General features: G+C 40.3%; 1 protein-coding gene across 1 annotated transcript; it reads right to left on the reverse strand.

Annotated features, from left to right (window-relative positions):
- Positions 1–456: 456 nt before the first annotated feature.
- Positions 457–27650, reverse strand: LOC148400181 (CD82 antigen-like). The gene is made up of 9 exons (XM_088371647.1): positions 27424–27650; positions 12641–12713; positions 11010–11082; positions 4603–4724; positions 4317–4391; positions 2389–2487; positions 1971–2144; positions 1817–1900; positions 457–1697 (listed from the first exon to the last, which is right to left on the reverse strand). Exons 2-9 carry the CDS (start codon positions 12701–12703, stop codon positions 1620–1622), a joined length of 768 nt encoding a protein of 255 aa, XP_088227773.1. The 5' UTR covers positions 12704–12713; positions 27424–27650; the 3' UTR covers positions 457–1619.
- Positions 27651–27906: the final 256 nt, after the last annotated feature.

Genomic DNA, 27906 nt, shown 5'->3' on the forward strand with positions numbered 1-27906 from the left:
TGTAAAGACTCATTGTTAAATAAATATACTGTAATTTTGCATCAGGAATTCCTTTGAAATTCAACATTTTTACCAACTGTTCTTAAAGCAAAAGCTACTTCTTGGGGACTGGTTAATACAAAGGGCTACAAGTTTCATACACATTTCTAAAAGATCAAATTAGCCTTAAGTCATGTTAAACATTTACTACATCTATGTTAAAGAATTAATCATATTCATGACTTTTTACATTAAACGCATCCAAACATTATCAATGGACATTCTTCTCAAAGGTTGAGCTTTGAGAAAAAAATTGACTTGATTCTAATCTTTCATTAGTAACTTATGATGCCACTGTGAGGTTGAAGTTCATATTTCATGCCAAACTAAGTTGAAAGAGCAAAAATGGGGGGGGGGGGAATCGGAGTACATACAATTGTTTTTCTCAGAGTTCCGCATACAGAAAAATGACAGCAGTTGAGATCAGGAGAATTCTTTATTCAAACACTCAATAAGCACAGAACAAAACAATAAACTTAGAAAATAATGCCCCAAGATGGCAGCATGTCAAGTCGCAGGAAAACTGTCTATGGGTTATGTTGGACATGTTACAGAGTATCGGGATGTTCGGCTTCATCCAATTGTAATGACTTTATTGGCAAGGGAAACAGAATAGAATTAATGTTGTGAGTTCGAAATTACTAAGCCATCTTCTTTCCCAGTCTGTCTATGGTACATTGTTACAAAAAAGTCATACCTTTTAGAACACCATTAAAGGGTTAATGTAGGGTGTTTTTATACTCACTGTACAGAATAGACAACACATTTATACATAAGAAAAGTACCAAATTTTCTCAGGTAAAAGTTGAAATTGGATTACAAAATAATTATTGAATAAAAAAACTTAAAATGTGTTTTAAAAAAGCAAATCAAATCAGCCCACTTGGCACTTTGTTTCCCAACATTTTAAAGTAAACATGTCTGTGCATGACCTTTATGTACCTGCTCACCCACATTGGAAATCAATTCCAAAAGTTTTTCTTTAACATTACATTACTTCTGTTATAGTCAATAAGTTATACAATAAGAGAAGGAAAACAGTTTTGAAAGTACAATGAGCAACCAGCTTGCATTGATAAACATGGAAGTACTTTAGGGTCAGGTTTGCAGAAATAATAAATGAAATTATATACAAAGTCATAAAATCATATATAATGCTAGAATAACTATCTTTAAAAAAAAAAAAACCTCACCAGAATTGGGGGATTTGACAGCTCTGTAAATTGGTCGCAGAATCTCAGGGAAAAACTAAAACCTTAAGAATGTAAAAACTAATAAAGGACCACAACTTTCTGAAATTTCACCCGTCCTTCTTCAACCCCCACCCACCCTCCCCAACTCCTGCAGGTTCCTCTAAACCAGTCAAAACATTTGCAACATCACTTTTGGATCAAAAGTTTCAAAACCTTTTTAAAGTGCTTCGAGCAAGACTGGTCTGAAAAAAAAACTACCTCAAAAGAGGTTATCAACTAAATGTAAAGCTAACACATAGGTTTACATTTGGAAAAAACATTTAACCAAAAATTAAGTGGAAAAATGCCTTATTAGCTTCAGTTCAAGCCAAACTCAGTGTGGTGAACTTAGTACTTTGGCACTTTGGTGTAGTCCTCCCTGTGAATGTTCTTGCACAACCAGATGGCGAGAACCATCCCCAGCAGCTGTCAGAAACACAAAAAGCTATTATTTGAAGAAACTGCTTGGCAATGCATCTTGAGCAGCACTTCACTTAAAACTCCCGCTGAGAACTTGAATTGAATTCATGAGAGTTGTTGTGTACCTCAATCAAAGCGATTGCGACGCAGATTCCCAGAACAACCCCGATGTTGGTGAGGAGCCAGCTCTCCACGTTGAGAGCACAACCCTGAAGAATACGCCAGAAGATGAAATTTCACTGCTCTCATTTCAGGTGAGAATTCCCAAAATCATGTTACCGTGTCGTATACGGGCCATTCTGGTGTCTGAGCCTCGCAGAAGCCGCTCTCTGAGACGTTTCCAGTCGCGAGGGACATGTTGTAGCACGAGCAGGGAAACAGAAGTTGAGAACTGTTGATGATCACCATGTTTCCGTTCCAATCGCTTTGACTATTCCAGCCGCAGCATTCCATCTGCAAGAGCGAGAATAAAATACAACTTCAAACGGATTTTCAAGATTCTCTTTGTGATGCTCACGTAGGCCCATTTCCCAAATCAGATATTTTACAACTATTGTCAAAACCACCTTTTTTAATGAGTAGGTGTTTTTCTCCTTGTACCAAGCCGTCATGCACCCGCCACCAGTCCAACCAAAGGAGAATCATTTGAAAAATTCATCTGTCAAATTTGACTGAGATGTGACTTTTAATGGCTTACATTTCTCTGAATGAAGTCCCACGCTTGCGCTGTGGTTGAGTAGTTGCCTGGATAGTTGTCCAAGACCTTGGATACAATCTTAGACATCTCTTCATTTAACTATGGGAAAACAGGTCACAGAGGTCAAACACAAATTGTTCTACATGACGCAACATGTCAAAGAAAATTTCCATATCGTCACCCCCCCCCTAAAATAATGTCTTTTTTTCCAGAAAACAGAATCAAACTCCAGTTCGACTACATTTAATAATAATATAAGAAATAGAAAGAAATAAAAGATGTGCTTAACTAAACTAAAGATGTAGCTGATTTTATCAGAGATGGCCAGGATCCTGAGGTGATGTATAAAATATTTTTTTTCAGTGGGTGCTAAATAAAACTTTGGCCATGATTTTTTAGATGCTGACAAAATGATATAATTAATGTTTGATATTTTTCACTCTGTTCAAACTGATGTTATGTTTGTCAAAGATCACCCTCCATTGACCCGACTATACTTCTTGATGAAAGTTGTTTTTTTTATTGTTTTTTTACGGTATTTTCACCTTTGTAGGGGTTGTAGGTAATTTGAGTAAAAGTTTAAACTCTTAGTAGCCTCAGACCTGATAAATCCAATGAGAATTGAGACAAATAAATAAACATAGCGCTATGAGAAGAGAGGCAGATTTTGTGGCGAGGGAGCTGATATGTCCAAATGTGAGATTTCAGAGAAAGAATCCATTGAATGTTCTGAGGACTATGGACAACTTCTGTTTCAAGAGTGTTTCCACTTGGATGCAAACAATACAAATATAAGAACAAAGTCATTAAACAAATGGCCAGCATTTCCCATTGAGAGCGACCCAAATGAGCCCCAAAAAAGTCTGTAAAAATTTGTGTTGAATACACAACTGAAAGTTATATTATTGTGTTACAACAATTTGCAGATGCATTTATGTAACTTTCAATTGGAACACTCCCGAGCTCTTTATTTGGAAATACTATGCACTAGGAGGCGCTGCAAACCAATTTCTTTCTATTTCAATTAGGGTGGGTTAACCACTGAGTTTGATGTCAGTAGAACCTCTGACTGTGACCATTATTCGTTCCAGAAAACTGGTCGGACTCCGATTTGGTTGGAGTCCGGCTAAATTTTTCCCATAAGAAATAATGGAAAACGGATTAATCCGTTCTGACGTAGCAATAATGGACAGTTTTGCGTAATAATTAGTGACTTTTGTGATGTCTAACACACTTATACACTCGTTATTAAAAAAGTTGTGGACCGCTTTGCTGGGCAGAGGGATATGACGAGTGGTGTGTTAAGCCCATGTCCGTCCCCCAGGCAAATAGTGCCGCACAAATGATACGAAAAAGAGACAGAACGAGATTATGACGGACATTACTAGAGAAAGGAAGCTTTTATACACAAACCCTCATTATGGGGGACAAAAGAAATGCACATGATGCCGCTGCTTTTAAATTAAAGGCAGTCGATTTGGCTCTTATCGAAGAACATAGAGCTGCTGCATCTACTGTAGAGGTTTCTTCCGGTCACTTGAGAGCACTGAGCTATTGATGATGACATCTTGTTGCGTCACCCTTTTCAGTATTTTTGTTCCGAGTCATGTCTTCTCCGAAGCTTTACAATCTCAAGACGCAGTTTAGCTTGTCGAGCCAAACCGAACTGTTGCTTCGGAGACGTGGAGACGCGGAGACGCGGAGACGCTGTTGGCTAGCCTCGACTCGGAAAGCTGTTCGCAGTCCGGTGTTTCGTTTGGTTTTGAGGGTTAAAAATCTTTGAATTTTTGGTTTGAACTCCGATTTGTTCTAACCTGGGGACGTTCGAAACGGGGGGTTCGTCTGTACTGTGTTGCTAGGTTTTGCTTTCTATTCAGGACGATTGTTGTTTGTAGAGTGTGAAGACCACATAATAATATGCCGCTTACCACGTCCTTCTGGAAGTAGATGAGGGCGCCAGCTACAATCTCAGCAATGAGGATCAACAAGAGGCAGGTGAAGTACTGAATAGAAAGGAGGACAATCAATGGAAAATAACATCAAGCTTTTGGACTACTTTTTTGCAGACACATTTTACCATCAATGTCTTTTTTTTTTGCAGACACATTTTATCATGAACATTAAGAGCTTGAAAGGTGTAATATTTTGGGTGTGTTTTCTGCTCTGACTTATCACAACACTATGGGATTGTTCTAATTTTTCAAATTCACTCACTAGAGCAAGCAGACAGCGGATCTCATAAATAGCTCCCAAGCAACCGAGGAAGCCCAAAAGCATGGCGAAAGTGCCAACTCCAATTAGGATGTAGCACGCGGCCTTGACAGCTATGGAGTCATCTGCAAGGAAAGAACAAGTGCAGAGGTCAGAAGTTACCAATACAAAAGGAAAGTGAATCTGAAATTTAAACTGTCCTCCAAATCGATGAAGTCCTTGTTGACCGAAAGATACTGCCAACTTAGAGGCAGTAACATTGTTTCAAAGTTTGGTAACAATGCTAAAAGAAAATCCCCACACTTTTTAGCATTCGGGTAATGCAAAACCAACATGTTTGAGTGTAACATCAACGGGGGGGGGGGGATGAATAGAAAGTGCAAGCACCAAAGCTATCATTATCTGTGCAGGCTAATCACATCAAAATAAAAAATGACGAACTGCATGTGCTCATACCTGAACATTTGCAGCTACTTAGAAGGTACAACGACAAACACAGGGCAGTCTAATTGATACAGTAGCAAAACAGATGTTATTCCCTCTTGTTTTGAAGTTCTGAAAGCGCTACCTTGGTAGAGTAATTGTTTCTTTAAAGGCAGATTTTGTTTACACCATGCGATGCCTTTCTGCTCAGACATTTACTTCTACATCAAAATTATACCTGTATAATCTTAATTCCAATTTCTTCGCAAGGTGAAATAAAAAAATTAAATAAATAAATCTTATTTATGATAAAAACATTATGAAGATGATCACTTTGACAATATCATTAATTCATATTTAATACAGAAAATATCACTTCATCCATTATAAAAAAAAAAACTCTTTCGTCTCACAACCTGTGCTGTGTAGCAATTTGACTTGAAGTCCCTTCCACGTAAAGTGTAATAATATGACTTTTTGTGTGCCTTATAAAGGATTAAATTTAAATGGTATTAATCCATACTACGTAAAAGATCACAAACTGCAATTATAAAGTGTAATTTTAACAAAAACTAAAAACTACATTAGGAAGTATTTAATCTACGGTGCTGACAAAAAAGAAAAAATTCTATGCTGATGCTTTTAACTGGACACAGATACACTGACGATTTTACCGCCATTCATCATGCACACTGCGATTATCTGTGATCATCTGACTCTCTCAAAATGTGCCATTGAGCAGCTTCTCAATTACGTCCCCATACAAAGCGAATCAGTCTACTGTACTTAAACCCTCTGCTGGTTGCGTTTCTTTCCAAGATATGACTGCATTGATGACCGCCGCTGAGAAAAGGGGGGACAGACTCACCCTCGCCAGACCGGTGACGAGCGTGTGTGACTAAGGCAGTGAGCACACTAGGCTGATGTGATGCATGTTAATGCTGGACAGAGGAGAAAGGGCCCAGTGTCTGAGCGCAGGACACCTGCAGCGTTGCCACTGACAAGAGACAAACATCCTCATCTCCTCCAACACAACCACTCCCCCCCCCCCCCCCCTACTGCATAGTGAGACGTTCTCTGTGTGTATGCATCATCTTCTTCAGTTCCCCTGTCTTGTTGCAGCCACTCGCTTTTTCTCGCTCTCAGTTTGCTCCGTTAACACTTGAGAAATAAAAACTTATTTTACATCTTGTCTTTCTCCACTTCTCCTTTCTGACTAACTCGGTGATGTGCATTCTGGACAGAGGCCTACCAAACGTCGTTATTTTTCTACTAGATATGTACCGTATTTGCCGGTGTATAAGTCGACTCTGTGTATAAGTCGACCGCCTAAAATTCGACGGAAATTTACGATTTTATGATATATCCTTTGTATAAGTCGAGCTCAATTGTTGCATTATATTAAACTCCAAAATTCAATCAGAAATATGCGAAATTTATTGACGAAATGTGTTCAAATTCCGGGAGGCCGTGCGCATGCGCAGTGGCCGGAAATGGCTCCAGCCGAGCGGATCGGCACTTTATAAGCACCGCGGAGGAGATCGCGGAGCCTCATTCGACTTCCAGCGGCCGGCGAGCTCGCGCACGCCGCCCGGCACCAGCGGGAGGCCGTGCGCACGCGCCAAGTGGCCGGAAATAGCTCCCGCCGAGCGGATCGGCTCTTTATAAGCACCGGGAGGAGATCGCGGAGCCTCATTCGACTTCCAGCGGCCAGCGCACTCGCGCACGCCGCCTGGCACCACCGGAAGGCCGTGCGCATGCGCCAAGTGGCCGGAAATAGCTGCCGCCGAGCGGATCGGCTCTTTATAAGCACCGGGAGGAGATCGCGGAGCCTCATTCGACTTCCAGCGGCCAGCGAGCTCGTGCACGCCGCCCGGCACATCCGGGAGGCTGTGCGCACGCGCCAAGTGGCCGAAAATAGCACTCGCCGAGCAGATCGGCTGTTTATAAGCACCGCGGAGGAGATCGCGGAGCCTCATTCGACTTCCAGCGGTCGGCGAGCTCGCGCACGCCGCCCGGCACATCCGGGAGGCCGTGCGCACGCGCCAAGTGGCCGAAAATAGCTCCCGCCGAGCGGATCGGCACTTTATAAGCACCGCGGATGAAATCGCGGAGCCTCATTCGACTTCCAGCGGCCGGCGAGCTCGCGCACGCCGCCCGGCACATCCGGGAGGCCGTGCGCACACGCCAAGTGGCCGAAAATAGCTCCCGCCGAGCGGATCGGCTGTTTATAAGCACCGTGGAGGAGATCGCGGAGCCTCATTCGACTTCCAGCGGCCGGCGAGCTCGCGCACGCCGCCCGGCACATCCGGGAGGCCGTGCGCACGCGCCAAGTGGCCGAAAATAGCTCCCGCCGAGCGGATCGGCACTTTATAAGCACCGCAGATGAAATCGCGGAGCCTCATTCGACTTCCAGCGGCCGGCGAGCACTCGCACGCCGCCCGGCACATCCGGGAGGTCGTGCGCACGCGCCAAGTGGCCGAAAATAGCTCCCGCCGAGCGGATCGGCTGTTTATAAGCACCGCGGAGGAGATCGCGGAGCCTCATTCGACTTCCAGCGGCCGGCGAGCTCGCGCACGCCGCCCGGCACATCCGGGAGGCCGTGCGCACGCGCCAAGTGGCCGAAAATAGCTCCCGCCGAGCGGATCGGCACTTTATAAGCACCGCGGATGAAATCGCGGAGCCTCATTCGACTTCCAGCGGGCCGCGCACTCGCGCACGCCTCCCGGTTCAAATTTTCTAAGTGCCAACGCACAATGAGATGCATGAGAAACGGCCTCGGTTACCATCACATTTGAAGCGATGAATACGAAGTTAAATTTTATGACTCGGTGTATAAGTCGAGGTCGACTTTTTTCGGTCGATTTTGGATCGAAAAAGGTCGACCAATACACCGGCAAATACGGTAATTTCCAGAGGTCGGCATTCCGTCCCTGTGACGATTGTCGAACGGACAAAAGCGATGACAGATGCCCTTTTTAGGTATAACAAAAGGATATTTATGACACGAAGGTAACCAAGACAGCTATTAAACAAGTTTGGCTAATCTATTTCTTGACGGAATTATACCGCATGAAGTATTATGAGAATAGCGGACAATATTTTGGTACAAGGGAAAAACCCAGCAGTTATCACACGAGACATTGAACAGCTAGTAATGGCAAAATTGTGCTTTTGGAAAACAGTGAACTCACAGAATTTGAGTTATTTGCACTCTATTTGCCATCTAGATTGTCGCATCATATGAACGCTGAAGAAAAAAAAGGTCCCTTTTCTCCTGCCTCCTTTTGTTGCTCTCCTATCATAGGATTACAAAACAGACACTATATCTTTTGTAGACAACAGTTGAGGCAAACGGAAAAGATAACTGTCTTTTCATGTTGGTGTATGTATATGTGTGAACTTAAAGAAAACGGGGAGGAACTTCTTTGCAGCCGCCAGATTGGTTGTATTTGGAACTTTTGAACTATTTGCATGCAAACTTTTTAAATGTTCATTCTCTTGTCCATCAAGGGGTCATATTTCCCCCCGCTGTGGATTCTAATTGTAATAATTTCATCCATGTCTGCTGTAAAATTGGCTTCCTTCTTCCAGTCATTTAACAGAAAATATACCACTTTCAGCTCAACATCAAGTGAACCAACCTGTTTTCATACAGTGTGTTTATTTTACACACTCCATTAAAGGCACATTTCAGTAAGAATCTCTAGCCAATTAAATGTAACCGATTTAGAATGAAACATGTAGTAATACAATATTACCAAATTTCATTGTTCTTTTGTCATGAAGAGAATACAGGGACACATGCAATCTGGGTCTGATTCTGATCTGGTTGAAATACCGCCGCAAAAAGCTGCACACTGTAGCCAGATGGCGCACACAAGAGCAGTAATCTTAACATCAAATCACAACAGCTTCAGGAAAAAAGGGTTCATTGAAGCCAATTTGAAAACGGAGCGTTAAATAGAGGAGCACCGCTTATTTTTAAAGGGACAGCCCTCAAACAAGAATGGAAAGAGTCTTTGTGTTGGACAATGCATTTCTTGTTTAAAACCACTGACACAAAAATGAAAATCTGCTCCACACATGTGTTTAATAGTTCTACAAGACGCTACAAGCCATAACAAAATATTCACCGTCCTGTGAGAGGACTTCAGTATTTTCATCAACCTTTTTCAAGGTCACTGTGTATGGAAAAAAAAAAGTTTGTATCCTCATGTACAAAAGCTGAACCCTTTTTTTTCTCATTTGTCTTATAGATATTCAATGATACTTAAACATTCCAAGAGCCTGCGGCCAGACCTTGGCCTGTTTTCATTCTGTTAATACTGGCTCCATTTATATTGGCCTACATTCTTCTATTTCAAACAACTCACCGGATCAGTGAAAACTATACAACGGAAAAACATATCTTTTTGTACTCTGTTATTTGAGATATTTTAATGTTGTGCCTTCTGAATCCTAGATTGATTTTGTCTGGCATTTTCAGTAATGTTTCGCTGTTAAGTTCAATAATAAAAATGCTGACTTTGGAACATAACCACAAACACGAGAGTCCATTTTTGCTCTAGATCACACCACATAATCTTATGTTGGGAGGGAGTGTAGTTTAGAAACAAACAGTCTAAGCAATGGGTAGGAATACAAACTTTAAATTACAGAAACTCATTTATAAACTTTTTGGGCTTGCCGCATGATATGTTTTTTATAGTTGGCATGATTTTTATTAAGTTTGAATTACATTAATTTTACAGTTCATTTTGTTCAGAGAGCTAATTAGACCTTGGGCTGCGGGGTAAAGATAGTTTCCCTTTCTAGGTTCCGCGACCACCATCAGGGGTGGGAATCAAACTTTGTTAAAATATTAGGAAAACATATGACTTTACTAACTTGGCTTTTCACATGCTGGTAATGTGTACGTCATTTTACTTGGGCAGTAGTCAACCGTTATCCCAAGATTAATTAAATCGGCTAAAGTGCACTGTGTGCTCTCTAACAGCACCTTCCACAACATTAATGGGCCTCACAATAAACTCGACAATTGCATTCGTGATGTCATGTTTCCCCCGGCCTTCTTATTTTGATCACAGCTCGTATCCTACCCGCAAACATATGGTGGCTTAGTGATTGGTCTTATAAAGGCTTGGGAAAAGATAGAGTCTCATGTTTTTGTGGCAAGGTTGCAGGCAAGGTTAAGTGGTCTCTCCTGTCAGTTGCAGAGTTCACAATTGTGACGTAAAAAACGGCAAGCAAATTTCATTCCTATGACTTTCAGACTTATATTTATTAATAAAAATACATCTGATTCACTAAATTATAATATTTCAATTTCTAATCAATTTTACAGCCTGTTTATATTCTTCTCGCAACCATAATAATGGTTTAACCCAAAGTCATTTTCTTTCTCTGGACTTGACATCAGCGATTGCTCTACCAATAAGAATTTGGTCGGCCAAAAATTTATGGACCGACTAACCGACTCGCAGACGTCAGCCCTATATTTCACAATATCGAGTTTCGTTTTATAAAATAACTGTAAAGATTAGCCACTCAAAGATGCCGTTAAGACGGCAATACATCTCTTGACCAATGAGAATTGCTGTACTATCTGCGAACGCATAGCAAGCACATACACTCACAAAACAAAAGAAAACTAAAAGACATGCAAGATAGGCCATGCAGTAAAGGTATAAAACAAAACACAATATTGCAAAACAATGTGCATATTACCAGCATCTGGGAAGCGCCGATAGTTAGGTGATAGATTTTCCAATATTCTAAAGGTTTAAAGGTTTGACTCAAACCCCTTTACTGGGTTATCAAATGATATGAGAAAGACACACATCTCATGCACTAATATTACATATTACTTAACTTTTTGAATAAACTAAAGAGAATATGGTAAATAACTCACTTTAAATAAAGAAGCACTCGTTTATTTTCACTACGACTGAAGTGAAAATATTTATTTTGAATTTGGGACTTACTAAGCACAACTATGAAGCTCTGATTGTCCAAGAGGAGCCACAATCCAAAGCCCATGATGACGCCACCCAGAAGCTGAGAAGAAAAAAAAAACGTTAGTCAGACATAGTTACATGCTGTAACTGTGGACATTGTTTTAGTCATATGCAATAACAGCAAAATGTAGTTGCTATTGTAGATATTGTTCCATGGAAGGAAATGAGAAAGAATGATGCCAAAATCTGAAAACACAATAAATCGGCTTCATGGTTATCAAATGTTTTGTTATCCTAGAATTCAGGTGACAGGCAGGACACACAAAACAAACAACATTTACACTTACATATACGTCTTTAGACAATTTGGTCTTCAATTGAACCAACATGCATATTTTTGGAAATGTGCAGTGAAGCGTTTGCACAGTAACGAGATTCGAACCAGGCTTTTCTCAACCCTTTGTGGAAGATGTGCTCACCACTATACACGTATGCTGGAAAAGATTTTATCCGTTGCTAGGTCAAGCCTGGGTAATCAATATTTTCCCTAAGTTAGGTACAAAATTTTCACAGAAAAATCACCACTGTTTACATTCTATTTTCCATGTATGGTCTTGGCATGGATGAGCAGATGAATCTGTGTTTCAATTCTTGTGCTGTGTAGCAAATTAGCAACATACACAACACATTGCGGTGAAAACGAGTGATATCCCGCTGCGGCTTAAGGCCGAAGCCATTGCATATATAGGCAGAAGTTCAACCTTCCAGTTCATGATCATCCATTCACAAATCGCCATCGCATAATGTCTGAAAACCAAAGCATTTATTTAAAGTGAATGTTATTTAAATGTAGCAGCTCTTTGATTAAGAGAATAAACGGCTAATCTTTATGTATCACAATAGCTCCCGCTAAATGTTGTCACAATGTTGTCACAAGGTAACGTTCCACCTACGTACAATTCATTCAACCAATCACAGATGCTGCTGCGTTGAATGAATGTGGAAGCCAGTCTCGTGTTGACAGACACATTGAACTTTTGCCAAACACGTAAATAAAGCACTAAACAGTCAGAATGGCTCCTATACACGAGCAGAAAGACCTGTGCTGTTTCACTCGCGTTTTCTAACCAGGCTAGTTGTGCTATGTTGTTGCTGCTTTGATTTTTGACAGACAAACTCACTGGTGATAGCATAAGTGAGGTCATCAAAAAAGATACAAAAACGATCAAATTAAAATGGTAGAAAAATAATCTTGTGACATTTCACTTTTTTTTTTTTTGAAAGTGCGGTTTCCTTAATTGGTATGCCAAAATCAATCTCTAAAAAAAAATAAACATGCATGATAGGAAACTTTTATGGGAAGACTTCTCAGTGGAGTAGTCCTCTTCTCCTTTTCCCCACTCCACTGATAAAGTTAATAACTAAAAACATAACACTTTTATTACGTGTTTATAGTGTCTTTTGACTTATTTTGATCTTGCAATATATTTTATCAAGACAATGGTAAAATAGTCGGGAGTATAACTTAATTTCTATCGGAGCTCAGATTGCCTTGTTAATATGAGGATTTAGTCACATCATTGTTGACATAATTTGGCAATCGTTCTACATCTAAATCAATACATATTGTTAAGTTTGAATAATGATACTGTACTCACAAAGAAGATGAGGTTAAAGATGAACAGGAAGTACTTGGTCGCCGTCACGCATCCTTTCCCCATGATGTTTTATCTGTAAAGGTGAGAGGGCATGAATGTAATTCCACAGGAAATGTGGCTGACATTGTTCTAGTGATATAGAGGTGCAGAGCAGTAAAGCTCCTGCACTGATAAATACTGATAAATACACACACGCACAATCACGCACAACTTGTATCATGTTATCTGTACAAGTAGTGTGAGCATTCAAGGAGAGGAAAGCAATTTAGCATATAAAGATGTATAAAAGGTATACACATGAATGAAAATGCTATTCATGTAAAACAGTTGCAAATTAATTAGGGGTGGACCTGCTTCACTTGGTTTAGACTTGCTTTGTGTTTCAACACGTCTGTAGCAGTCTGCGAGATAGAAGTATGCAAACAACCAACACAGGCCACTAGACATAAGATTGATTCTAATATAAGTAACCTCAAATGGACTGATGAGTTCATTTGATCGCTTAGAGTCAACTCATTGTAGCTGGTAACCAAATCTTATTTGCAATACTGTGTAGGCATTTTAAAACCAAAATACTGTGGTTGCTGCACTTGCAGTAGGCTACTGCAAGTGCAGCAACCACCAAGGACATTGGTTTAGTCTTTGTTTTGAGAGCATTTTGACAGAGTTGTCTAAAGGTAGCACATTTGGTTCTTCTTACTGCTACTGCATTTACAGAATGTGAAAACATTTTGCAACAACAAGCTAAATTGCAGAGGAGGATAGCAAAAATGTAATTCCCACCAACTGTCATTTTAATCCCATTCTAATGGGGCTCCAACAAGCCTGTCTGGTCAGGACTGGGTGGCTCAAATCTATAGGATTAAATTTGAAAAAACAGTTTAAACTCAATCTGTGAGCACGGAAGGAGGCGTGTCCATATTGCTTACAACCAGTTTACTCTTCACTCATGGTGGTTGTGGATTAAAATGAATATCCTTGTAAAAAGAATCAAATGTCACAGTGTAAATACATTTTTCAGTGCAAGAAAATCTGTATCTTTAAATGTCAAACTTCATTTAATACATACCGTATTTGCCGGTGTACAGGTCGACTCGGTGTATAAGTCGACCCCCTAAAATTCGACGGAAATTTACGATTTTATGATATATCCTTTGTATAAGTCGAGCTCAATTGTTGCATTATATTAAACTTCAAAATTCAATATGCGAAATTTATTGACGAAATGTGTTCAAATTCCGGGAGGCCGTGCGCATGCGGCTGTTTATAAGCACCGCGGAGGAGATAGCGGCCGGCGAGCTCGCGCACGCCACCCGGCACCAACGGGAGGCCGGAAATAGCTCCAAGCCGATCGGCACTTTATAAGCACCGCGGAGGAGATCGCGGCGCCTCATTGGACTTCCAGCGGCCGGCGAGCTCGCGCACCCGCCCGGCACATCCGGGAGGCCGTGCGCACGAGCCAAGTGTCCGAAAATAGCCCCCGCCGAGCGGATCGGCTGTTTATAAGCACCGCGGAGGTGGTCGCGGCGTCTCATTCGACTTCCAGCGGCCGGCGAGCTCGCGCACCCGCCCGGCACATCCGGGAGGCCGTGCGCACGAGCCAAGTGGCCGAAAATAGCCCCCGCCGAGCGGATCGGCTGTTTATAAGCACCGCGGAGGTGGTGGCGGCGCCTCATTCGACTTCCAGCGGCCGGCGAGCTCGCGCACCCGCCCGGCACATCCGGGAGGCCGTGCGCACGAGCCAAGTGGCCGAAAATAGCCCCCGCCGAGCGGATCGGCTGTTTATAAGCACCGCGGAGGTGGTGGCGGCGCCTCATTCGACTTCCAGTGGCCGGCGAGCTCGCGCGCCCGCCCGGCACATCCGGGAGGCCGTGCGCACGAGCCAAGTGGCCGAAAATAGCCCCCGCCGAGCGGATCGGCTGTTTATAAGCACCGCGGAGGTGGTCGCGGCGTCTCATTCGACTTCCAGCGGCCGGCGAGCTCGCGCACCCGCCCGGCACATCCGGGAGGCCGTGCGCACGAGCCAAGTGGCCGAAAATAGCCCCCGCCGAGCGGATCGGCTGTTTATAAGCACCGCGGAGGTGGTGGCGGCGCCTCATTCGACTTCCAGCGGGCCGCGCACTCGCGCACGCCGCCCGGTTCAAATTTTCTAAGTGCAACGCACAATGAGATGCATGAGAAACGGCCTTGGTTACCATCACATTTGAAGCGATGAATACGAAGTTAAATTTTATGACTCGGTGTATAAGTCGAGGTCGATTTTTTTCGGTCGATTTTGGATCGAAAAAGGTCGACCAATACACCGGCAAATACGGTATACATATATGTATATTTTTATACATATATATTTATATATATATATATATACACATACATACATACACACACACACACACACACACACACACACACACACACACACACACACACACACACACACACACACGCACGCACGCACACACGCACACACGCGCACACACACACAGATATTGCAATTTGGATTCAATTTGCGATTTTCTTGAAATGTTTCATGTTACAGTTGGCTAGTCACAATGTGCAGTAACATTAATTAGAAATGTGGCAGAAAATGACATCATACAGTTAAAAATGTTAAAATCTGAGACTGGACTTAACCGCTTAAAAAAAAAGCAGCTTAGTGATAGCTTGAAATTCATATCACATTATTAATTGAGTCTTTTGGTAGTCCTGAGTGCAATTGTGAGTGTAAAAAATCAAGTATTGCTGATTGAGTTATTTAAACGTGGAAAGGTAAACAGAAATTTATCCTTAATATCTCCCAATAATTAGGTAATATATAACTATCAATGTGCAATACCTTTTCTTCTATACAGTCAATTTCTGCCAGTTTACATTTTCAAATGGCAACTATAAAATCACAATGCCCCATCACTGGTGAGCTACTTTTGGAACAGGCTCGCAGGCTACTCATATAATGTGAGGGCTACCTGTTGACCACGAGCAGTCACCACATTGGTGACCCCCTGATATAAAGCTTAAGATTTCTAACGGGAAAGTATTGATTTGTTCTCTGACAGCAAAACATCAACACCCACAGTCTGTTTTCCAAAACGTGTCACCATCACACCATCATCTCTTACTACACTCTCTGTATCGTAATGGCCACTCGTCAATAAATCTATGAAAATCTGGGTGAAATATGGAGCCTCATATTCAGTTATCCTCCAGCAGTCAATGTGAGGGTCACGGACATGACCCAAATTCTCATCAGTGGAAATGGGTTACTGTTACGCTGCACCACTGTGCTACTTTTATTTTGACTGATGGTTATTGAAAGTAAATTCCATGGGATGTAAATACAATCAGGTCAGGTCCATTTTGAATAGGTGAGGCAGATTCCACCTATACTCAATGTGCTTGCCTGATCAACATAACTGAACACGTCTGATGACTGACGTGTTTGTGTGCGTGACAGTGCTGATTCACTAGCATGAAGACACGCCTGTGGGATTTCAGTATTTATAGTGCTGCTCTCAATCTGCAATACACCCCCCCCCCCCCCCCCCCATGTTAAATTCCTGGACTGTCCTTCCATTTGCACTCAAACTGTTCAGAAGTGTTGGCCATAGGTGGGCATTGTCCTCCGTACCCGACTTTCCATCCCTGACCCACGCGGGCCCAGCCAGTACCTCGAGAGGCAATCGACGTTGAGAACATACTCCACTAAGAAGGAATATACATAGATCAACCAACTGCATGACCAAGCAGGCAAACAAGACTCTCAAAAAAACCCTAACCCTAGTTTGAAACCCTAGTTTGAAATCCTAACCATAGCTTTAAACCCATGTTTGAAACCCTAACCCTAGCTTTGAACCCTACTTTGAAACCCTAACTCTAGTATGAAACCCTACTTTGAAACCCTAACGCTAGATTTAAACCAGTGGTGTCAAACTCTTTTTTTTTCGCAGGCCGCATTGTAATCATAGCTTCTTTCAGAGGGTAAAAGTAAAAACTGTTCAAAAATAAATAAAAAAAATTAAAAAAAAGAAATTATTAAAAGTGAAGACAATTTGCAATTCTAGTAATGACACATGAATTTGATGCACAATTTGTCTTTGCGGGCCACATAAAATGATGTGAAGTGGCCAAATCTGGCCCCGGGCCTTGAGTTTGACACCTGTGCCTTAGTGGGATACAACAAAAATATATTGACAGATGGCTCACTAAAATTACTTGCCCTGAGATGGAGAATTCTTATCAGCCAACTGCAACTGATGAACTAACTTCATTTGTGGGTCATTTTGGGTCAAAATGTTCCTCCGATCAAGCAGAGTGTATAAATTATCAATTTAATCCATCTGGTTCCTAGCAGTTTCCCACTTACTTGCTACAGCGAATTTTTGGTGGCTTCTTTATGCAGAAATCTAGCAATACAAAAAAAAATACTTTGCAACAGCATTGCAACAGTATTCGTTGTCAGTTTATAAACAATAACAATGCTAAAATGTGTTGCTCATTTAACGGATGCCAAAGGTTCACACACACCAATTGACTACAACATTAGTGAGAGCTAGTCTGGACGTCACCTTATTTAGCTTTATGAGCAGGTCATAAGGGTCAAAAGATTTTTGCACCCCTTATACAGGATCTTGGATTGTGTAAGCAAATCAATGTAGGGGCCCCTGGATACTAGGACAGCACGATATTACAAAAACATGCAATATGGGTGATGAATATTGCTCTCCCTATTTTATTGCAATATTTAACATAAAGCAGGCATGTCCAAAGTCAAGCCCAGCCTGTTCAAATTTCCATCAGCCTGCAGCCTCTGGCATTACGTTAATAATGTGTGACCATGGTAGAAAATACACATGTACAAAAAAACTATATCATATTCCACCAGAAGATAACAAAAATCAAAATATGACTGGAGTACGTCAATAATGAGCCCACCAAATAAATAAATTAGTCCGGAGAGTATTAAGAGAGTATTAGTTCACTACACTTATAAATATTAATACGTAGTGAACTACATTTTTCAGCCACATAGCCCAGCCTGACAAAGCACATTATGCTCAAAAAGGCATTTATTTAATTTTTATATTAACCAGTTTATGACTTTTTCATGGTTGTGTTGACCTCTAAAGTTACGTAATAAAATAGAAGTATTAAGATTCAGCCCTTTAGCTTCAGGTCTTTATTTTTCAATAGTGAGACATGGATGGAGGGGTAGGTCAAGAAGTTAAATTTCATACATTGCACATCATAGCTATCTATTGTCTTTTTTCTTCAATCAGGATAATTGCAGTGACTGTATTTACACAACAAATGACATCCTATTAACTCTGAGCATTACTGTTTACATCCACTGCGTTACGACAGAACACTAACACACAAGCCAGCCATACGAGTTGAACTAACATTAGTTGAGATTTTGAATTGTTGATGTTTTGTTGTGTTTAGTGCACTAAGGAAACAGTGACTCACACACCATTACAAGGAGCGGCTAAATATGTAATACTAAAGTAACAATACTGGAAGTCATCCGCCTTTCTAATACATACATTACCTCAGATGATGTAGAAGCTCTATTTATACAAATATAGGTAATTTTATACCCGGATAATAAATATTAGAATTTAGTATTTTTCCTTAAAATTGTATGAAATTGATGGCAAGTTCCTCTCATTTTCCCCCACATTCACAAAACTTTTTTTTTTTTTAAATGGAAAACAATACAATTAATAAATAAAAGATTCTATATAGCCAGTGGAGCAATACTAGGGATGCACCGACATCACTTTTTTGACTGAGTTTATAAGTACAAGCATTGACAATGAGTACTTGTTGATACAGAGTAAAAATATTTGATAATGGGATTATATTTTCCAAATGTGATGAAAATGTATTGTATTTTAATCAATTATTGTTTCAAAAAGAAACCTTTCTACACTGTCAAAAGAAAAAATGCATTATGCACTGACAAAAAGAATCCGTAAAACAGCAAGTCCGCAAAAGGTGAACTGCTATATAGCAGGAGAACACTCTACCGCATACCAACAAAAGCATTCCATTATAAATGATAATTCCCAAAGTAATTGGTTTTATAATAAAGTACAGAAATAAATAAACCCATTCACTTTATTTTCCAAAGACTAGATTCACACGAGAGGCAAATACCACCCAGATTTGTTTTTGTCACTCTGAAGTTCATACTATTGTATACAAATCAAGATATGAAAATTCAAGATTTTAACATTGAAAAATCAGGATATCAGTCATGTAATATCACACCTTTTTTGCACATAAAGCTCAGCCCACCCTGTCACATTCTACCAGTCAGATTCGGGTAAGTATGTCAAATGCAAACATTGCCCCAGCAAGTTTAACTAACAGTGGATCGACATACAAACGCAAATGTCCAGCTAGTTTACAGCATACTATATACATACATACACATAATTCATTTTGTAGACCGATTAGATACACATTTTCCTTATGTGTAGCTTAGTTTTTTTTCCTTTCTAAAGTTAAAGATAAATAACACTAGGTTAACCCAAACTGGGTGTACAGTCGCATGTACACATTGAATTACTGTTATTTTACAAAGCATAGCCACCTACTGTAATCAAACAATGACAAATATGCAGTGGGGTGATTATTGTGCATCTCAGGCAGGCGGCCCTCTTCATATTAACCTGTAACTTGTGATTTTTTTTTTTCTTCATAATGATGACTAATTTGCATGCTAATCCAACCAAATCTCACAATGCGTGTTGAAGTCCATTTCTGTCATCTGGTGTGACTTTACGCACAATGACTGTTTGAAAGCAAATTTGTTTTGCAACTTTCTGCCATAAAAAAATATAAAACTTGCATAACATTTGGCTTCATTATATTTATAATGCGGACCATCACCAATTTCTGTTAGACAAAAAAGCTATGCGATGACTTCATTTAAAGATGAAGTTGCTGTTTAGAAAATCAGATCTTGAGTTCTTGAGCTAACTGGTACTCACAAATCAATAAAACTATCATAGTAAGATCAATACATTTTAATATATGTGCAGAATTTGCAACTTGTCCCAGACGAGAACAAGGCAGTATACGCAGTATACAAAAACAACGCTAAACAACCAGTCATGTCTTTTCTCCACGTGATGGCAACCCCCCCCCCCCCCCCCCCCCACACACACACACACACACACACACACACATTCAATAGTACAGTAAGTCTCCCTCCCACCCTGAATGGTCACCAGAACAAAGGCAGCTTTCACACACTTTTCTGTCTCTCAAGGAACAAAAGAGAGAATTTGAGACGCAGAGGTCTGCTTCATCATTTCATCTCCTCCTCTTGAGAAAACAACAGCAGATGGTTGAAAGACGCAACTTTCCACTGTGAGACCTGACACCGCCTGATGGTCCATTTAGTCTTTTGGAAATTAACAAAGTGATATGGCATATGTTCAAGATTTAAAGCAAGCATTTGCAACCATTGAAATGGGTAGTCAACCCCCAGATTTTCTTTACAATAATGTTATATGTGCCCCCACTAGTCTAAACATGTCATTGAGATTTATTGCATTTGTGGACTATGTGTTGTTAAGCAGCTAAATCCACCCGTTTTTGTCAATCTCAGAGGGCAGTCATTTTGCTGCGTGCTGTTAATGGAAAATTACAACACAACTGCCATGTTTCAAGTCAAAACCAAGGCTCAGCTTCAGAAAATTGGCGGGCCGTGATTGGATGTGACCTGAGACCTAGCAACTGTGAGGTCATTTTCAGTCGACAGCAAGTAGCAAAATGGCCACCCCATGAGAAGGATGAAAATAGATTTTGCCTGTTTGATTCCTATTCTACAAATGAAACATTAATCACAACACCGTGTTTTGACTAGTTGGGCTGCACAGAACAAATTATTACCGTAATTTCCGGACTATAAGTCGCGTTTTTTTTTCATAGTTTGGGTGGGGGGGCGACTTATACTCAGGAGCGACTTATATATGTTTTTTTCACAAATTTTTACTTGATCATTAAGACATCACTTAAAAGTATAGTTGACCACTTCCCATGTTATTTTTAGTATAGTTGATCACTTAACATTCTTTTATATCTTTATCTTGAACATATTCAAAACATAAAAAATAGAGAAAACATCAAATAAAGCAATTAACACTTTAAAGGACCATATCCAAGTCCACTGTCTGCTCCTCTTATATTTATTATTATTATTTATTATTATTTGTTTATTTATCATTTATTCAACACTCTTATTTATTCATTGTTTATGCCTTCTTGGGTTTTTTTGCGTTGCTTGTATGCATATGTGTACTATCTCACCGAGGGATAGTGGGAAAGTAATTTCAATTTCTTTGTGTGTCTTGGTATATGAAAGAAAAAAAAATCGACAATAAAGCAGACTTTGTCTTTGATAAAACAACCAAATAAACAAAACAAAAAACTACATCTGAAAAAAATTATATTTTCAGACGAAACTGGATAAGGGCGCTTTAAATTTCACCGTTGGCCGTGACTCATCAACTGGGTGGGCTTAAGAAAAATGGCACCAAAAAGAAAGTCATATTTTGCAAGTTACAAACTTCAAGTTGTAAAATATGCAGCTGAAAACAGTAATCGAGCAGCAGAAAGAAAGTTTGGAGAACCGTGATGTACCAATGGATTACTATTTCAAGTGACGTCAGTGGCACCGCGCGGCGCGACCCACGTAAGGACTACCGGCATCATTAGCGGTGATCATTTCTAAGTGACACGGAGGACAAAGAGTTTAAAGGAATTAAGGATTTGGAGTGACATAGAAGGTTTGAAAAACTATTATGGCTTTTACGCACGCCCGGTCCTACTCTACTGAGTCGGGGGCCAGCGCTCGGCCGAGTGGCTGTCCGCGAACGGTGCATGGGGCTCGGACATGGGCATTACGCACGCCCGGTCCTCTGCCATGGAGCTCTCGTGTCTGGAAGTCCACGCCGCCACACGCTTGGAAGTTTGTTTTGTGGAATAAAGAGCCGTTTACCAAACCCACGTCTATCCTTGTACTTTGTTAACGCTACAATATAGTTATATACTAGATCTGTGGAATAAAGACGAGGCTGACGTCAGGGCGCACGCGCGGCGATGTTGACAAAGGACAAGGAATTTGATCGATGGATTTAATGGATTTAAAGTGCACGGATGGTTTGATAATATTATTGCTTATATTATAGTTATTTGAAATATAGTTTATCTATATAGTTATATGAGCCTGTGGAATATTTTGAAGTGCAAGCGCCCTCAGCCGCGCGCAGCCATTGTTGACAAAGAACGATCGATGGATTTAATGAATTGGCGTGACACCGATGGTTTTATAAACATGTTATTTATGTAATGGTTGTCCTAAATCACTCTATATGTTACGTCAGGCCCGTTCTCAGCTCCTCATTTGTGTTTGTCACGTTAGCATACCTATCGTTTAGCCTGTTGCTATCGTATCGAATGATCGATGGATTTAATGAATTGGAGTGACACCGATGGTTTTATAAACATGTTATTCATGTAATAGTTGTCCTTAATCACTCTATATGTTACATCAGGCCCGTTCTCAGCTCTTTGTTTGTGTTTGTCACATTAGCATACCTATCGTTTAGCCTGTTGTTGCTATCGTTTAGCCTGTTGTTGCTCGTTCATGACTGTTTTTGGTGTGGGATTTTGTCGAATAAATTGCCCCCCAAAATGCGATTTATACTCCAGAGCGACTTATACATGTTTTTTTTCACTTTTTGGGGCATTTTATGGCTGGTGCGACTTATACTCCGGAGCGACTTATAGCCCGGAAAATACGGTACAATGAAAATTTGGGGTTGACTTTCCCTTTTTAAAGCAACAGTGTGTACTATGTACAGTAATCCCTTGTTTATTACAGATAATTGGTTCCAAGACCACCCGCAATAGGTGAAAATCCGCAAAGTAGTGTCATCCTTTCATTTTTAACATACGTACATTTTTTGTGTATCAATAAGTGTATATGAAACCATATACGTAAGTGCATATGGTATCATTAGAACATTAAAGAATCGTTTCAAACATGTAAATAAAATATTAATAGTATAAATAACATACAGGAAATAATTTATAAATAACAAATATAAATATGATACGTGTGCGTGTAACATATGTAGTTAACTAAAGTGTACATACTGTAAATATGTTTTTAGAACTCTTATTATTATAACAACTTTTCTTTTATCACAAGGTACATACTGTAAATATGTTTTTAGAACTCTTATTATTATAACAACTTTTCTTTTATCACAAGGTACATACTGTAAATATGTTTTTAGAACTCTTATTATTATAACAACTTTTTTATAACAAAGTATGTGTACATACTGTAAATATGCTTTTAGAAGTCTTATCACTTCTGCTGGCGTGCGGGTAACTTTCATGCCATAATTCCTGAATTTAAAAAAAATACCGTAATTTCCGGACTATAAACCGCGACTTTTTTCCAAAATTTTGGACCCTGCGGCTTATAGTCAGGTGCGGCTTATATAAGATTTTTTTCGTGATTTTTGTGATGATTTGATCACTTTTACTCTTAACACTAGTATATACAGTAAAAGCTACAAAACAAACTGACAAATAACTCGTTTTCAAATCAAACGAGTAAAAACTGGTCAAATATTTTAAAAAAAAGATATTATTAAAAGTGAAGACAATTTGCAATTCTAGTAATGACACGTGAATTTGATGCACAATTTGTCTTCGCGGGCCACATAGAATGATGTGGCGGGCCGTATCTGGCCCCCGGGCCTTGAGTTTGACACCTGTGCTCTAAACCGTTTCTCTTACTCTGCCATGTCACTCAGAGATTACACAAAACAGTGGCGCTGTTTGGACATCTGCATTGTATTAAAACCCAATCAATCAGCATTTAAATTCAATTCTTCTGACATTTTGCTCACCAAAAACAAGTTGTAATGAATGTGAACTTTTAATGCATTTTATTCAGAAGGTTACTTTGAACCTTAAACAGCGGCGCGGCGTACTTATGGATTTTTACGGCCTCCGGCCTCCAGGGGGCGCTCTAGCAGGAAGCAAGAGCTACACCGCCGAAGAAGACGTGCTAGTTTGTGTTTACATTTCGCGCATCACGCAAAACGCGATCAAGACGGACATTACTGAAAGGAAGCCTTTATACACAAACCGTCATCATGGGGGAGAAAAGAAATGCATATGATGCCGCTTTTAAGCCAAAGGCAGTCGATGTTGCTGACATTATTTTGTGTCTACTCTGGAACGTAATTATGGATTTTTACGGCCTCCGGTCTCCAGGGGGCGCTCTAGCAGGAAGCAAGAGCGAGACAGACGAAGAAGAGATAATGCGCCGAAGAAGACGTGCCAGTTTGTGTTTTGATCGTCTCGCGCATCACGCACACACCCGCATTCACACAAAGACAGGAAGCTTTTATACACAAACTGTCATTATGGGGGACAAAAGAAATGCATATGATGCCGCTTTTAAGCTATACGTGTCGCTCGCTAGTTTAATGTGATTTAGCGCTTCGTGCATGAATAAGATTAGCATGAACAGACCCTCTTCACACTCGAAGAAATGCATATAAGCGACGACGAAAGAGAGACTGAGAAAGTGTGAGGCAAAGGATATCTAACGCTATTCCAATCGGACACTAAGGAGGAAGACTTTGATGGTTTCAGTGCACAGGAGGAAGATGAAGACGGCTCTTTTTTTACTTTTACTGGTACGTTTTTTTTAACCAGCCCTGTTAGTGCTGTGCTACCGTGTTACCGCCGCGTCTCAGTGACTTTGCTGTGTTACTTCCGTGTTGCTGCGGTATTACTGTCGCGTCACAGGCAGTGTTTGGAAAGAAATGTTAAGGTATGTTATTAAAGCTTTAGAAAAACTTTCTGTGTCCAGTCTTTCTTTGCTAATAACTCGCGTGCACACTTCCGCGTTGCTGCGGTACTACTGCTGCGTCACAGGCAATGTTTAGAAAGACATGTTCAAGTATGTTATTAAAACGTTAAAAAGGCTTTCTGTGTACTGTCTTTCTTTGTAAAAAACTCGTTTGCACGTGCGGCTTATAGTCCGGTGAGGCTTATGTAAGAAAAAAACTGAAATATCCCTGAATTTTAGCTGGTGCGGTTTATAGTCCGGCAATTACGGTATATCGTTTTTTTTTTTTTTTTTTAATTCACGATTGCATGAGCACTTCCTGCCTTCTGCTGGCGTGCAGGCAACTTTGGAGCCGAATTCCTCAATTTTGATTTTTTTTTGTTTTGAGAAATCCGTGATGTACTGAGGCCGCGATAAATGAACCACGAAGTAGCGAGGGATGACTGTACTATCATTAAGATAGCAGCTTGGCAATCACTGACCCCAAATCAGCAATTACATTTTGCTTACACATTATCTGATTTAAAACATACAAGATAAATGTTTTATTATTGACTAATCTTCTCTTGCTGATGAATAATACTAATAGCTATACTCGAATACAAATACTAATATCTATTGGGCTCATTGGAAGGCTTTATTTCCTTTTAAGCGAATACTTTTGATTCCCTTAATTTGTGTTGTAGTTCCATATTGTGTCACGATGGCAACATGAAGGATGTTGAAATCCAGGAATAGGCAAAATGCTCAGAATGATTGTGCGCTTAGTGAACTTGACCTTTAAAGCCCGCAGTAAACCTCATGGGGGCTACAATTACTCAATTCGGTGACACCGTATGGACAGCAGCTTAGGAAAACCATTTCACAGAGTGAAAATAAGACCTGAAATGCAACCAGGCAAAAGGAAAATAAAAATATATTTGGAAAATAGTATATAGATAGTAGCTTTGTCTTATAGGAACAGATTAAGTGCAACAATCTTGATTAGGATTCACCGACCTTTTCTAAAGTGAGAACTACTTCTTGGTGTCAGATGGTATATACGAAGGGTTACCCGTTTGAGACACACTTTTGAAAATTATTGTGAAATGATATATAATATTTAGAATATTATAAAATTATTATTTGACAAAATGTTCCTGTTGATGATATTCATTGATGAGAAGACACGGATCATACTAATACCTTCTCACAATAATTAGGAAACAGACATATCAATAGGCAACCACTTACTTTTGTAAAAAGGAATCCCCATTCAAATTGTTTGTAGGTATATTTAGATATTTCAATGCATTTTGCAATGGAAAACACATTTGTATTTAATGTTTATCAGTAAACTTGGAAGAATTGCTAGGGCTTGTTTTTTTATTGTTTTTTTTTTACCTGATGTGTCACTACTAACGTTCATTCCCTAAGTATTCAAATAATGAGTTGTTGTATCATTCAAACTGTAATTATTTAACTTGATTTGTTGACAAAACACCAGTAATTGATACTATTTGACTTCATAAAAACGTTCATTCTCTACTATATTATAAAAACAAATGACAGTTGACACCAACAACTGAAAAAAATTCTCCGCTTACATTTGTCTTGTTTGTTGAGGAGAAAAACTGTGAAGAGCAGCTTGAGCTGCGTTAAAGTCACTAACAGCTTCAGGGCAATTCCACCGAACAGGGGAAACAGGTTATGGACTTGTGCAATGCCACAGTCAAGGCTCTTTTTCTTAGTGGCTAAGCAGAACAGTAGTTTGCAGACTATTGGAGTGAAATTTTACACTAGGAATTAGATTGAAGTTAAACTCATCGTTCTTGAGTGCAGCGGGTGCTTGGCTACATCCAAAACCTAACTGGTAACAGCTGTGAACTCTTGCGAAGCATAATCCAAACAACATCTCAGTTTGCAGGATATGGGAAGGTAATTAAGGTCACATTGGGGGGAAGGAAACCCTGATTTATAGCCTCAAATTTTGTGGGAGAAAGTTGCTGTGGCTGAGAGGGTGCCATAGGAGGCCCAGGGGCTTGAAGGGGAAGATTTTGTATTAATTGTGATGCCATCATTCCTGATGCTGACCCACATTTCTATCTGTAGCCAGCTGCTCCTTATAAGCACTCAGCTATTAAAGGGAGCAACAAATCAGTCAATAGGACAAAAGGTTTTGCTCGTGTGACCACAATATTATTGTTGTTTTAGCAAATGTGTTCACTCAGTAACGGTCAGCCACACACTATTTTTCTCGTCTGGATTTCTGTGGGGGAATTGGGTGTCTGAAATAAATAATGGTGAAAAATGTTACCATTGTTAGTTTCACAGTTACGGAATGCAACCTCTTTGTAGTAAATATTTTGTTAAGATGGGCATTTGTTTTGCTTGTAAATGTCTCACTAAATTGTTGATAAGGTGTCAGGGACAGGGAAACAGGAGAGCAGATTTCCTCGACTCAATCGTTTGTACCTTTACTTAATTTTTGTTACCAATTAAAATGTTTTGTTTCGTGTTTAACATTCATGATCAGATACACTTTATGCTTCTGTGGTCATTTATGTGTCAACAACTCCGGTTTTTGCCATACAGTTTACAAAATTCAAGTTGAAATGGCGAAAGAGGTCTTCTCAAGACCGATGAGATGATGCGATAGACAGCGCTGAATACTGGTGTTTATTAATTTAGTCTACACGCGCCACATCACCATTCGTAAAGAAGACGCCATTAAGCGAAACACAGGTAGTTTGAAGAAACTTTCAGTTTTAGGCGCTGACCAGATCAAATAACCTGTATAAATTAAATCGCCGTGCTTGTGGTAATTATTCGTGCGTTTAAAAGAGGAAAAAAAGACACTTTTCGGTGTTCAAGACCCACACAAAGTCGGCGAAGAGGCTTGATTACTTACTGATTGGGAAGAAGTGCAGAGAAAAGTTGCAGTAAAGTGCGTGTGTCGCTGAGCACAATGTTCGGCTGGCTCCTGCCTGTTCTGAGCGGGCTGCTGGCTGGACTGTTTGACCTCCTCCACCACTGCGACGGACAACTACAATCTAACCGCAATCAGTCAGGGAGGCTCAAGATGGGTAGACAGCAGGGGAATCTCCTCCAGTGACCCCCACCCCCACCCCATGTGGCAGATATGGGTATTAGCAAGTCGAACACCCTCCCTTAACCCCTAAATCCCCGCAACATCACCTCAAAGCACGAGGCGGATTAAAAACACGTCTGTTGGCATAAAAACGCACACAGTACCTCCACTTTGGGAGCATTTGTGCTACACTTCCAAATGTACAATTCGCTGCGCTCATTTTGTCAAAAAAGGGAAAATGTAATTATTGATTACGACGTCTGTGCGTGCTTACGTGCGTGCGTGCGTGCGTGTGTGTGTGTG

Source organism: Syngnathus floridae, chromosome 3, assembly GCF_059516105.1.
Source record: "Syngnathus floridae isolate MCC-2025c chromosome 3, RoL_Sflo_1.0, whole genome shotgun sequence".
Taxonomy (NCBI): Eukaryota; Metazoa; Chordata; class Actinopteri; order Syngnathiformes; family Syngnathidae; genus Syngnathus; species Syngnathus floridae.

Excerpts from the sequence above, each read along its gene's own strand:
- LOC148400181 (XM_088371647.1), bottom strand. The coding sequence starts at position 12,703 with ATGGGGAAAGGATGCGTGACGGCGACCAAGTACTTCCTGTTCATCTTT. Across the intron at positions 2,488-4,316 it reads TCTACTTCCAGAAGGACGTG|TTAAATGAAGAGATGTCTAA; the intron begins GTAAGCGGCATA and ends GTTTTCCCATAG. Across the intron at positions 1,901-1,970 it reads AATGGCCCGTATACGACACG|GGTTGTGCTCTCAACGTGGA; the intron begins GTAACATGATTT and ends CGTATTCTTCAG.